General features: G+C 43.0%; 2 protein-coding genes across 3 annotated transcripts in view; one reads left to right on the plus strand and one right to left on the minus strand.

The window, feature by feature from the left end:
• The window catches only part of ABI3BP (ABI family member 3 binding protein), a 1,978,933-nt gene that overhangs the window by 624,219 nt on the left and 1,342,027 nt on the right, over positions 1-12,687 (plus strand). The window lies entirely within an intron of this gene.
• The window catches only part of LOC146805201 (nucleolar complex protein 3 homolog), a 330,742-nt gene that overhangs the window by 283,412 nt on the left and 34,643 nt on the right, over positions 1-12,687 (minus strand). For both annotated transcript variants that reach the window (XM_085622402.1, XM_085622403.1), the window contains exons 2-3: positions 12,255-12,381; positions 11,625-11,764 (exon numbers count right to left, since the gene is read on the minus strand). In XM_085622402.1, coding sequence (XP_085478528.1) covers positions 11,625-11,764; positions 12,255-12,361 — 247 coding nt within the window. In that variant the 5' untranslated portion in view covers positions 12,362-12,381. The remainder of the gene's footprint in view (positions 1-11,624; positions 11,765-12,254; positions 12,382-12,687) is intronic.

Genomic DNA, 12,687 nt, shown 5'->3' on the forward strand with positions numbered 1-12,687 from the left:
ACTTTTTGTGTTATATATCTGGATGCAATGAAAGAAGCAGCAAATTACCAGTCGGGCGGCACACTATGCTAAGCACAGATTTTTAGCTTAGTTGTTTTAAGCCATGCCCTTAGTTACATCGAACACCCCCTTTGGAGAGACCCCCCAGTTTTTTCATCCCACTTAAAGCCCTGAAAACAACACCATGTCACTGTGGCACTGTGCTTCATGCATGACTCATGGCTTCCACTTTTTTGGATTGCCTATGTACAGGGGTATAGTGAGCCCTCCCCGTCCCACCCCTTGCTTTAGGAACTACAGCAGGGGTGAAGCACTTGATGGGCCTCTTCTGTCTGCAACTCTGCAGACAAAGGCTCAGCTCATAATTAATGTGAAAAAGTGAGTAAGTGAAGGGATGGGTGGATGGCTGGATGGATTAGTGAAAGGGCGAATGGATGAATGAAAGGGGGAATGAATGGATAATGAGAGAAAGGATGGACGGATAAGTGAGTGGACGGATGGATAAGAGAAGGTAAATACATGGATGTATGGGTGGAAGGGTAGATGAACGGGTAAATGGATGGATGAGTGAAAGGGTGGATGATAGGCAAGTGAATGGGTGGATGGATGAGTGAACTGATGGGAGGATTGATGAATTGATAAGTGAAAGGATGGATGGATGAGTGAAAGAGTGGATGTAAGGCTGGATGAGTGAGTGCAAGGGAGGGTAAATGGACAAAAGGGTGGATAGATGAGTGAAGGAGTAAAAGGGTGGATGGATGAGTAAAAGGGTGGATGGATGAGAGAAAGGATGGATGGATGAGTGACGGATTGAAAGGGTGGATGGATGAGCGAAAGCATGGATGGATGAGTGAAAGGATGGATGAGTGATAGGGTCAATGGATGGATTCATGAGTGGATGGGTGGATGGATGACTAAGTTAAAGGAGATAGAGAGAGAAAGGGAGGATGGGTGGATGACAAAGGGTGAATGGGTGGAAGGATGAGTGACTGGGTGGATGAATAAGTAAGTGAAAGTATGGCTGGATGGGTGAAAGGTTAAATGGCTAGATGGATGAGTGAATGGATGGATGAGTGGAAGAGTGGATGGATGAGTGCATGAATGGATAGGGTGAAAGGATGAATGGAGAGATGGATGAGTGAAAGGGTGGATGGAGGGATAGATGAGTGGAATGATGGATGGATAGAAGGTTGGATGATGGATAGGTTTGCAAATGGTTGAATATTGATACGGATGGGCACACAGATGGAAGGACAGAATGAATGGTGAAAGATTGAATGATGGATGAAAGAATGATTACACCTTGTAACCCCCATTATCCTAAGTAACATTTCTTCTACATTGACTTTCACATTTATATGAGTCATTGTCTCTATATAATATGTGTGTGATGTAACGCACCCAACACCCAGTCCTACTTACTTGGGATGAGTAGCACTATAAAAGAAATTAAATACACATGAGAGATGGTCTTTGTGGAGATTAGGGGCACTATTGGAGGGAGGTAGCAAGGCCGGACTGGCCGGTCCAGGCATCATGCGTTTCCCTGGGAGGCTGAAAAGGTGGGATGGGGGCGGTTTTGTTACCACAAAAAGACCTGCACATTTGCTCAAACCTGCGCACATATCGAAAAACCATGAAGTGCACAATTGGCCCAACCTAATATAAACTTATTTTCACTTGTACTTAAGTGGTTGTCTATTTAATTACTGATATACTTTTGCGCAACCTCCTCTGATGTGTCTGTAAAACGTACCTTTTGTCCTTAATTTCGACTTCCTGTCCTGAATTTTTGTCCTGAATTTTGACCCTTTGTCCTACATTTTTACACTCACTGTCCTGAATTTGCACCCATGCCAGTTGGTCACCCTAACTAGAGCCGATTAAGTGGGTTGCAAAGCGCTATAAAAGACTTCACGTACAAGAATCGAGATACAGCAGAAGAATGTGTAGGGACCGGCCTAATACAGAATGATGCAGCCAGTCCCATGCGGAGCCTTCTTGACGCCACTGACAAGGGCTTTACGTGGGATGTAAAAAAGCGGGGGTCTCTGAAACAGGGGTGGTCTATGTAATTAAGGGTGCGACTTAAAGAAGTAAACTACATTTCTGTGATTCTGATAGTGTGCTAACCAATCGGTATTTAGGTTCCTCTCTGACTATTGGCTTTATCAATAATCGTTAGCTCTTCAAGATAAATAAGTAACAGCTATTATTTTGCTGTAAATAATTACTATTGATTTTTTTAAATTATGAAATTGTAGGTCCTGTGGAAGCTGTAGTGATCTTCAGAGTGTTTTAATCGCTCAAACACACAACGCACACACTTACCTATAAACACTGTATTTTATTTAGCCTTATCAGCCTTTAGACAGCTGTGTATCTCCAGCGCAAACATTACTAAAAATGGCAACTGGAATAGTGACCAATTGCTCTGTGCGCTCTACAGAGAGGCCAACGATTGGATGGCTGTCTTCTGAACAACTTTTTCGACCCAGTAACAGGAAGGTCGTAGGATTATTAAACCGTGTGGATGAGGAGGAGGAGTGAGCGGCTGGGTGCCGCTGTAGCTGGTGCCTGGGCGGCTTTTGTTGATTGGACGTCTTTTATTTTTCCTCAAAGGCACTTCCTAGTTACTAATAAGGCCCTGCATAGGGTGAGTGGGTAGCACCTCTCTCGCCCGGGAGTGAGGGTGGAGCTACGCCTGGGGCGCACAGTGTGTCTCCTGCTCCCTGTAGGCAGGGGACACGCCATAAATTTGAACCACAGGTGGTGGCTGGGGGGTGCAGTCACTGGTAGGGGTTCATGGGTGGGACACGTGGGTACATGCAGGTATGTGCACGGATGCTACACACGGGTGCATGTAGGCAGGTGCACGGGTGGGACACATGGATGTATGCAAGTAGGTGCACGGCTGGTACACATGGGTACATGCAGGTAGGGTTTCATGGGTTGGACACGTGGGTATATGAAGGTAGGGGTTCATGGGTGGGATCACGTCTGTGCATGCAGGTTTGTGCAAGGCTGGGGCATGTGTGTGCATGATTTGAATTAGTTGTGCCTCTGGTTTTGCAGAGAGTACCAAAAAACCAGGGTCAGGAGGGCTTGCTAGGTATTGGAGAGGGAAGGGGGCGTGTCTAGGGGGCGTGTCTAATTTACACTCAAACATTTCTCTCCTCTGCCATCCGCTTATCCTCTCATCTACTGCCAACTCCCCCTTGCCCTGTACTAGCTCATGTAAGTCAAAAGTTACAAAAAAGCACCACATTTGTTAAAGCACTCTGTGTTAAAATTGCAAAATAATACTTCAGCAGAATGCCCGTCATCGTGCAGAATATTTTGCCCTGTCTTGACGCAGAACGGAGTGAAACCTTCCGCATAATCAGTCTTCTACTTCAACATAACTCTAGCGACCCTGACTATTAAGTCTAACAATCAATGCGATTATTTGTTTTTAATTTGTGTCGTTTTCATCCAACATTATATGCATCCATGTTTACAAGACTACAGCAGAGTATCCGATAGATGCCAGGAATGAACTACAGCGAAACTGCACCTAACTCCAGCCTCAAAGTTGGTACCCCCCCCCCCCCCTCCCTCCCTCCTCCCACCTTCCGCCTTCACCCTACGCAGAAAGATCACTGGGTTAACAACCTACTTGCAGAGATCCCTCTAAATGCACATCACAGGCCTGTAACTCTGAGGGCCCTCACCCCCATCCTTTTTCCAGGCCTGGCTTGTGGCTCTGACTGAAGAGAAACAATGTAACTTGTTACATTGTTTCTCTTCAGTCCTGGGTCACCGCTAGGAGTGCAGAGCAGACTGCACATGCAGCTGCTTTGGAGAGTGAGACACACAGCTCTCTACCGAAGAGCTGAGGGGGCCCCCTTCACCTACTGAAGACTGGGGGCACCCCCCCGCACTGCGGGGGCTGCGGGGGTGTTTGTTACGCCCCTGGGTAGGAACATACTATTATGTTTACATTAAAAAATAGTGGGCCCGATTCACAAAGGCAATCTGAGACAAAAGTCTAACTTTACGACTTTTGGTATTCACAGAGGTAATTTATGAGTCCGCAGCTTTATGTCTGCAGTCGGGCCGTACTCTCCGCGCTCAGGGCGTTCTCTCCGGTTTGACCGTACTCTCTAGCTCAGGCCGTACTGTCCAGTTTGGGCCGGATGAAGTGTAATCAATGGGCCAGAATGCAATTTTTACAAAAAAGGAACATTAGGAACATGTGATAAATGGTAGAGAAGGTCTTGGAAATCAGTTTGGGCAGGGAAAAGGGTGTGGCGGGACACTACATCATATCCCAGAAAAGTTTGCTCCCCTTGCCTCATTTATTTTTTTATTTTGCATCACTACAGTCAACACCCTGGGGAGGGCAAAGACACTCCAGTCAACACCGAGGGGAGCGCTAATTGTGGACTGCATGTACCATGTTGAAAAGGAGCAAACTTTTCTGGGATATGATGTAGTGACCGACAACACCTTTTTCCCGGCCCAAACTGATTTTCATTACCTCCTCTACATTTATCAAACGTTTTTAATGTTCCTTTTTTGTAAACATTGCATTCCGGTTAATTGATTACACTTCATCCAGCCTGAAGCAGGTATTTTTAATAATGCATTCTGGGGTAGCTTTAGCAATAAAGTAGAGGAAATGCTGATAAGTCAGAGAGAGAATCAAAATGGAAATTTGCGAGGACAGCCTGGAACGAGCTCCCACTCAACATCAGATGCTCCCCGATGCTGCACACCTTCAGGAAGAGCCTTAACCCCTTCCCCGCTCATGACGGAACCGTTCCGTCATGAGCCACGGTTGGCGTGTGCTCATGACGGAACGGTTCCGTCATGACAATCCTGTTGGCGCCGCTCCGCCTGCGCGGCGCTGTTTCCCCGCCTGTGCGGGGCGACAACGCAAATGGGCGGAGTCATGACGGAACCGTTCCGTCATGAGCACAGCTCAACTGTGGCTCATGACGGAGCGGCTCCGTCATGAGCACAGGCCCACCGCGCTGCCCCCCTGCCCCCCCCAGCGCTGCAGCGGAATGTCCGCAGCAGCGAAGGGGTTAAGACCTGGCTCTTCGGTTGACCCGGAGCTGCATCTCCACTCACCAGCGCCTTGAGACCCTCAGATGTGAGTAGGGCGCTTTAAACCCCCTGATTGATTCAGTGGTTTGATTGATTGACAGGTTCCAGGATTTTCACCAATCAAAGCTGAGTTACCCCTTTAACTTGGTGCTCTCTCCACCTAATTATTGTTGAGGGACTCTCGGTATTGATCACAAGAGGTTTGGAATTGTAAGGATGTCCAGGAAGATGACATTCAATTTTCTGTGAAGCTGGGAATTTTGATTCCCAGTGGACAAGGACAAGGTCCTGAGACAGCCCAACCGGTGGGCCACAGCTGCCAAAAGCAAGTCTGGGAATTCGCACAGAATCCTGGTTTCATTTTTAGACACTAGACTGTTTAACTTTGTGGGAGCTCCAGCACATTTAATATTACTGCTGAGCACCCACCCACGAGTTAACAATCTGGTTTCCTTCATTGTGCCTATTTTTGAGTGTTTGTGAGGCACCGGTAGAACACCCACAGCTACCTACAAGAACCGCCAAAGTTTTTGCCCCCTTTCACTTTTTTAAAAAAATTTTTTAAAGAAATTATGTAAAATATACCTGAAGAAGAAGAAACTTTACTGTAGTTTTCCTTAATTGTCTTTTCTACATTTTCCACAACTGGATTTTATGTCTCTTAACATTGAGCCGCTATGGTCATTAAAGCACTGCCAGAGAGACTAATTGTGAGATAAACTTTCAACCCATTTTTCATTCTGTTGGAATAATGCTTCATACATATGCTCAGTCAATTAGTGATAGCAGATCACATGTTGCCACAAAGTAATTTTGCAAAGGAGTTAATATATACTTGTTTTCTGGTGCAAAGTATAAGAATTTATAATGCTGGTAAGTTCACAGAACTGCACCAGCATGCATTTTTGGAATCTCGATAAAATTGTATCGTGATGAAGGGGGTGGGGGGTTACTTCCTACCACTGATATGTTTGACAATAATTGTGTTTGTACTGCAGGTGAGTAACATTTTGTTTCAGCTGACAATACCAAGAATGCAAATTTGTTTAAAAAACACATTTTCCAAGTACTCTCATAATCTGTTATTTCTTAACTATTGCAAGCCAGAATAATTACTCAATTTTCAACAATATTTTTTTTTACCCATACCTGTGGGCAATGTTAATAGAACATTGCTGAGTGATTTCCCGGTGCTGTGCATATTGCGCTTTCAAACTTTTAACTCCCTGCCAAGTTTCAGGTATAAGGTATTAAAAAACAAACACAAATGACTGACTGTTGATCATGGAAATCTTGTGTAAATATTCGGGCAAGGCTCTATTATGTTAATTTCTTAAGCTTAAATGATAGTTGATAAATACCTTTTTAGAAATGGCGCCAGCACGTGTGTTCAGTCATGAAACACTTGCCTGGGGGTGCAGTTACATGCCCACAGCGGGAACAAACGCAGCAGGACAGATTCAGAAACAAAATGCCCTGTCTGTAAATGGGCAATTGAATGGATAGGTGCATGGTATTTAGCAATGCATATCCTAGCATCTTTCATGTCATAATTTCTTGGAAATTGAAACTGCTTGGTAACCTAGACATAGCCTTGGACAAAGCATACATTGGCATTAAGCTTTTATAAATGTCACATAAAGACTGAGCAAGACATGTGGATATCTTTCAGGAAATCCGCGGCTTTCGTGGATTGATTTCTGTTAATTCTTTATGCTGTGTGCTGACTTTGCCTGCATTCGCTTTTGTCTGTCTTGTTGTCATGAACGGTGTGGCGGGGGTAGGGGTACCCGTTATTACAGAAGTGAGAAATTGGAGAAATCCATAAGGTTGCGTTTTCTGTTTGCAGTATGTAATTCAAACGCATTTTGCACTTGTAATTTATATCACATTATGTTTCCACTAATTTACCTGACCTCATACCAATCATTTTCATAGACCCAAAGATCATTCTAGGAAAGAGTGTGCTATACCAGCAAGAATATTGATAATAAAAACAAGCATTAGCAAAGCCAATAGGTTTCGCTTTTGCGAGAGTTAAAGCGATTGGCATTGTAAATTACGTCTTTTACCCATGTGTTATGGAGTGGAGTGGAATTATGTGGGTTGTATTGGAATTTTTAGCTGTGCAATTCTGTGGCATGAGCAGATTTGGGTAGTGCAACTATGTGGCATGGTGTGCAGTCGGATTATGTGGATAGTAATTATGTAGTAATGTGTGTACTGGAATTATGTGGAGTGGGATTGTGTGTTATGGAGTGTAACTGTGGAATTATATTTTGAGTTGTGGAGTGTTATGTGATTTGCTGTGCAATCTTGTGGTATGATGTGGAATTCTGTAGTACGGATGTATGTATGTGGTGTGTTGTGTTGCTGTGTTGAAGTATGTGGTTTGGTGTTGAATTATGTGGTGTGCAATGGCAAACACAGGTGATTTACAGAAGAGTGGCAGGAGAAGGGCTAGCTCCACAGATTGCTGTACTGAGGCATGACATTGGTCCACTATAGCTGAGTTGAGGGATAGAAGCACACACTCCCTAAAAAGGATGGATGTCAGGAACCCCCACAAGAAACATTACAGTTTCCTTTGACAAACACATACCTTCACATGCAAGCTACATGAGAGGTAGGAGAGCAAGGCATCAAAAAATGCATGCTTTATGGGAACTCCCCAGCAGTTGGTGCACTAGAAAGAGTTGTGGGATAGATGGACAATTGATTGACTCTATGGAAGATTTGGTACTAGGATATGAGCAAGCACACCTGAGATTAGCTGGAAGGAAGACCTTCCCACATTGGCACACACTAGAGTGGTAGGAGGGCTAAGCCACTGCCACCAGTAAACTGCAGAGAAGCAGGAAGAAAGAACTTCTATATCTATTAAACAACAGAATGGCTGAAGAGCAGAAGCAGTAGGAAGCCTCAGCAGTGGCGGGCGCCACAAACAAAGGGTGTTGGACGGATGGAAATGTTAGTAGTAATAAATAAAAAAATAAACAGAACTTACCTGAAGCCGCCTCCCACGTCGTGCCTCCTGTCCTCTTCCTGGTCCCGGCAGGTGCTTATACTGGTTATAAATCTACTATACATAACTCACTCTACACACACACACACACTCTCTTGCTCTCTCTCTCTATCTCTCTTAAGGTACAAAGATGTGGAATCAAGAAAATAGTAAATCTGTATTTACATATGTAGCATCACAATATTTTTGTTGTGGATAGTATTGCTTTGCTATTTTTATAGCACAATATTTTTGTGATTGTTATTCTTGCATAAATCTCACAGGGTTCCGAACATAGTGGTCAACTCAGATTGGTTGAGGGACAGCAAGCGTGGATTGGGATCTTGAAAATTAGCGATTTGCTCAGCAGTTTGCACCAGAGATCTACAGATAAGAAAGAAAGCTTGTAGAAGATATGAAATCATGTAAATATGTCTGCCACAATGTTGTTTACTTTGATGATGAAAATTGATGGATCAAACAAACTTTAAAATGAATCACCAGGTACTTATGGTAGGTGGTATTTATTAAAATGTGACTGTTGCAATGTTTCTTTTATTTTTGGCACGGTGCGCTCAAACGGAGACGTAATTCCTGTTCCATCATGGTGGATATCATGTGATGCGGTGTGTGGCTAATTTACAATTTTGGTGGTAGCTGCATGTTCTAGACAGGTTGGCTGTGATGTGGACCAACTCTGTATCATCTCTGCCCTTCTCCTTTGGAACGGCTTGACGTTTTGGACATAAAATAGCAGGGAAAACTAAGACATCCACAGTGGGGAAAAGTCATTTAAATGTCTGCCACAATGCTCTGCACAATGCCTTTACAGAAAGGGTTAATGGGATATGATTTTTACCACCAATACGGCAGCCATGATGCGAGGTTTACTCGTTGATATCTGAAATGATGGCCAACTCTAAACAATACAAGGATTGGGTGTAACCGCACAGGTGACCATATTTTAAAATGAGTAACCTTGGACTTAAATAAGGGCTCACTATTATGGAATGAGCATTTGCCGGTCGTCGCGTAAGGGACTACCAGATTTACTAAGGAGAGACACGGACACAGCTCAGCCTGGGTGTGGCACGTGTGAATCACAACGGTCCTTAAACATATTCACATGTGGGCTATGCTTGAAAGGTAAATACGAGGTAGTAGGTCTGATTTACAGTTGATGGTTTGGTTCTTCTGGGAACACAAGTGTCGTTCCTGTGAAGCTTCGAGATCTTTTGTAGGCCCGATATGGGTTTTCAAGACATACTGGGATATTTTCACTTTCTATTGATATTTTCACATTTTGTGATGAAAATGGGATGTATTTGTAAATGATGTGATCATGTGGAAACCCCTAGCTGGGGTTCCCAAGGCAAAGTGCAATGTTCATGGGTTATTCAAATTCCCACTTATTCATTACTACACATATGTATGTATAACAGACGTTTGTGTTGGGGGGTCTGATTTGCCGTGATTGTCAGACATGTGTAGTTTGTCTAGAATTGTATTATATGACTGGGGCTTGAACGCTCCTTATGGCAATGCTTTACCATGTTGGAACCGTACTGGGGACTCACTTGCAATTACACATAAAGATCATGTCCTCTTATCGGGTTGGATATGAATGATGTGTATTAACATTTTGAATGATGTATATTAACATTTTAAAAGAATGTGCGGCAGACATGGACATAGTCGATGACAGCTGTGCCATGGGATAATGAGGTGGCAATCATTCATATGGGACTTCTTGTGAAATCATTGATTGACCTTACATATAGAGAAAAGGTATGCTGGTCAGTAAAATGGGTGGAAATGGGATTATGTAATTAGGATACATTATGATATATACTTATCTTGGATACAGGCATGATTTCTGATGGTGATGCGTCTGGAAAGTTGAAAGCTGAGAATCCTCCCCCTCTCTTCTTCTGTGAATGCTATACTTGCTATTTAAGCCGAATGTACAGAACTTTGTCTTACTTTATTTTAATATATCTATGTATAGACCATTTCAGTTTGCAATAAGAATTTTGGAATTTGAATTAAGGGAATCCAATTGAATAGTCTTTCTTTACTTAGTATGTTAGATGGCATACGTGATATGTACTGAGAATTGTCCAACATGTCACATTGGGCGGTGCTATCTGGTGTATGAAATCTCTCTTGTATGATTTACTATAGAACTAGGTCCAGCTTTCATATATTCGTTTTAAGGTTTCTTTTCAGTAAGTTTCTTTAAATGTTCTCTTTTCCCTCTCGTGAAAAAATATTGAAATTTGGAACCATGTTGTTTTGTCAATTATATACTCCTCTCTGGTTTATCCAAGCATATATACAGCAATCATGTTTTGATTGTTGCAATATGTTGCAAAATGGGGCTCATTTTTCCCATGGGGCCCTCATATTCACATATTCTGAGTGACACTTTCACCAGCGAACCAGCGTAATGGTCATAACTGTTTTAAATGTCTTTGTCTTAATTGTATTTATTGTGGAGTTAATATATTTGGTTGTCAGTGTGGTGTTTTATGGTGTACGTTTTGCGTTTGTACATGCTGTTTATGTATTACTTGAAGCCCTGATGAAGTTCAATTATTTTGAAGGAAACGAGTTGGCTGTGATCTTGACTGTTTATATGAAAGAATAGAAATGTCAATAAAGGAGATTACAAATACAAAGAAGCATTTGCAATGCAATCGATCTCGCCTTTGGGAACTTATATATATTTAACTATGCAGCAGCACATTAGCCTGGGTGCTGAAACATCTACTGTTCTCTAACATGGACGGAAAGTAAGCATCAAACTGCATGACACACCAGGTATGGGAACACAAGGAGAGAAATATTGCCTTTCAGCAGGAAATGGTATAGTCCAAAGCTCTGTTTTTAACTTAAAAGCAGGGCCTTCTGTGGTCATATCACTGGAAATACAAAATTTCAAAAAAATATTATTGTCTACGGGTGCTTGTGGAAGACAACTTCTATGCACTGGAATCTAGAGAATGCTAAAGCAATTCTGGTATTTTACTGACCTCTGCTGGTCGTTTTCTATCAAGACAGTTAAATAGAGGCAGTTGAACAGAAAAAAAAGTCCGTAAGCGGAAGCAGACAAGTCCCAGGGCTGATCTCCAGAGCCCACAAAGTACAGACACATATAAGTATATACTAAAGTATATACCAAAGTATATATGCTAAAGTATATACAAGAGGTCTCGAATGCGCGGCCTAAAAAGGAGCAGCAGAGAGCATTTGAGCATTGCATTTTCGGGCTTTCCTCCACAACCTGATTTGAATCTTTATCATCACATGGAAAACGAACACAGAAGCACATAGACCCCAGGCCACTGACAGCTAGCTCTGAAATGAGCCATGCCTTCTTGAAGGTCAAGCTGACACTGGCAAAGCAAAGCAAATGAGAACTTTTTTAAAGCTTGGGGACGAAGATAAAACAAGCAAAAGAAACTTTTTGGGGTACATGGACAGAAGAAGTGCCATCCATATAGACAGACACCTGGAGATTTACCTGGTTTCTCCATACTCTGCGGAATGATGCCACGCTTGTCTTTGATGGCAAAAAGATGAATGAGGTCTTTTTCTGACTCCGCCTGCATGCGCCGCGGCACCTTCTCATACTTGTCAATCACATTCTCCTGTTCGCGTTTCCTGGCGTGGACAGGTTCACAGTGCAGGAAAAAAATACAATTTACAGCCATCAATAACTCAACATCCACATACTGCATAACATTCTACACGATATATGAGTTATAATGGGAACAAAACTGAAGTTTAAATAAGTTGCAACCCTGGCAAATAGCTGGAATTGTTTATTTAAATTATTTGGTGAGACCCATTCTTCGGAACAACAATAAGCAAAACCCAATGGGGCATACATTACTGAAAACATTTAAGTGATCTAAAAAAGGCAGTATTTTATGAGGTTAAGCCGTACCAGAACTTTGCAGAACCAGCCATCAACATATACCATCTATGCAACATGAGTTAATTTGCCTTTTCTATGAAAGGCCTGAGGTTTTACAGTCTGCAAAAATATGCCTTCAAAAAGGATTACAGTTCCTTCCAGAAAGCAAAAATATCCACGCTCTCCAATTTCAATGCAAAACACCACAAAATGTTTTTGAATATGTACACTGACCTGGATGAAAGGTCTCTAGTTAAAAACGATGCTCTCCGAGCCATATCTTTCATCATTTCCCGGGCAGCATCTTCAATCGTGTCCAGGGGGAGAGCTTCGTCCTCCATTTCGTCTTCAGTCTCTTCTGCTAAATAACAAAAAAAGAGGCAGTCAGCCACATACAAGCACTGATGATCGTGATGACAGACAGCAAGGACATTGTAAGGAGAAGTGTATCTTCCTTAAGTAAACTTACTCCTGGAACGGGGGAATATATGTTGCGTAACTCCCCTTTTTAGGTCTCGCCTGACCCAGCGCATGCGCTGGTCTGGCGAGACTTATTGAGAGGGCTCCAAAAAGTGCTGCCTGCCTAGAGCTACAGTGCATGTGCGCGGACGCGCGCGCCGCGTTTTACCGCGTTTACTTTCACTTTCGGCCGCACGGCCGCTTTGAT

This window comes from Triturus cristatus, chromosome 8 (genome assembly GCF_964204655.1).
Source record: "Triturus cristatus chromosome 8, aTriCri1.1, whole genome shotgun sequence".
In the NCBI taxonomy this organism is placed as follows: domain Eukaryota; kingdom Metazoa; phylum Chordata; class Amphibia; order Caudata; family Salamandridae; genus Triturus; species Triturus cristatus.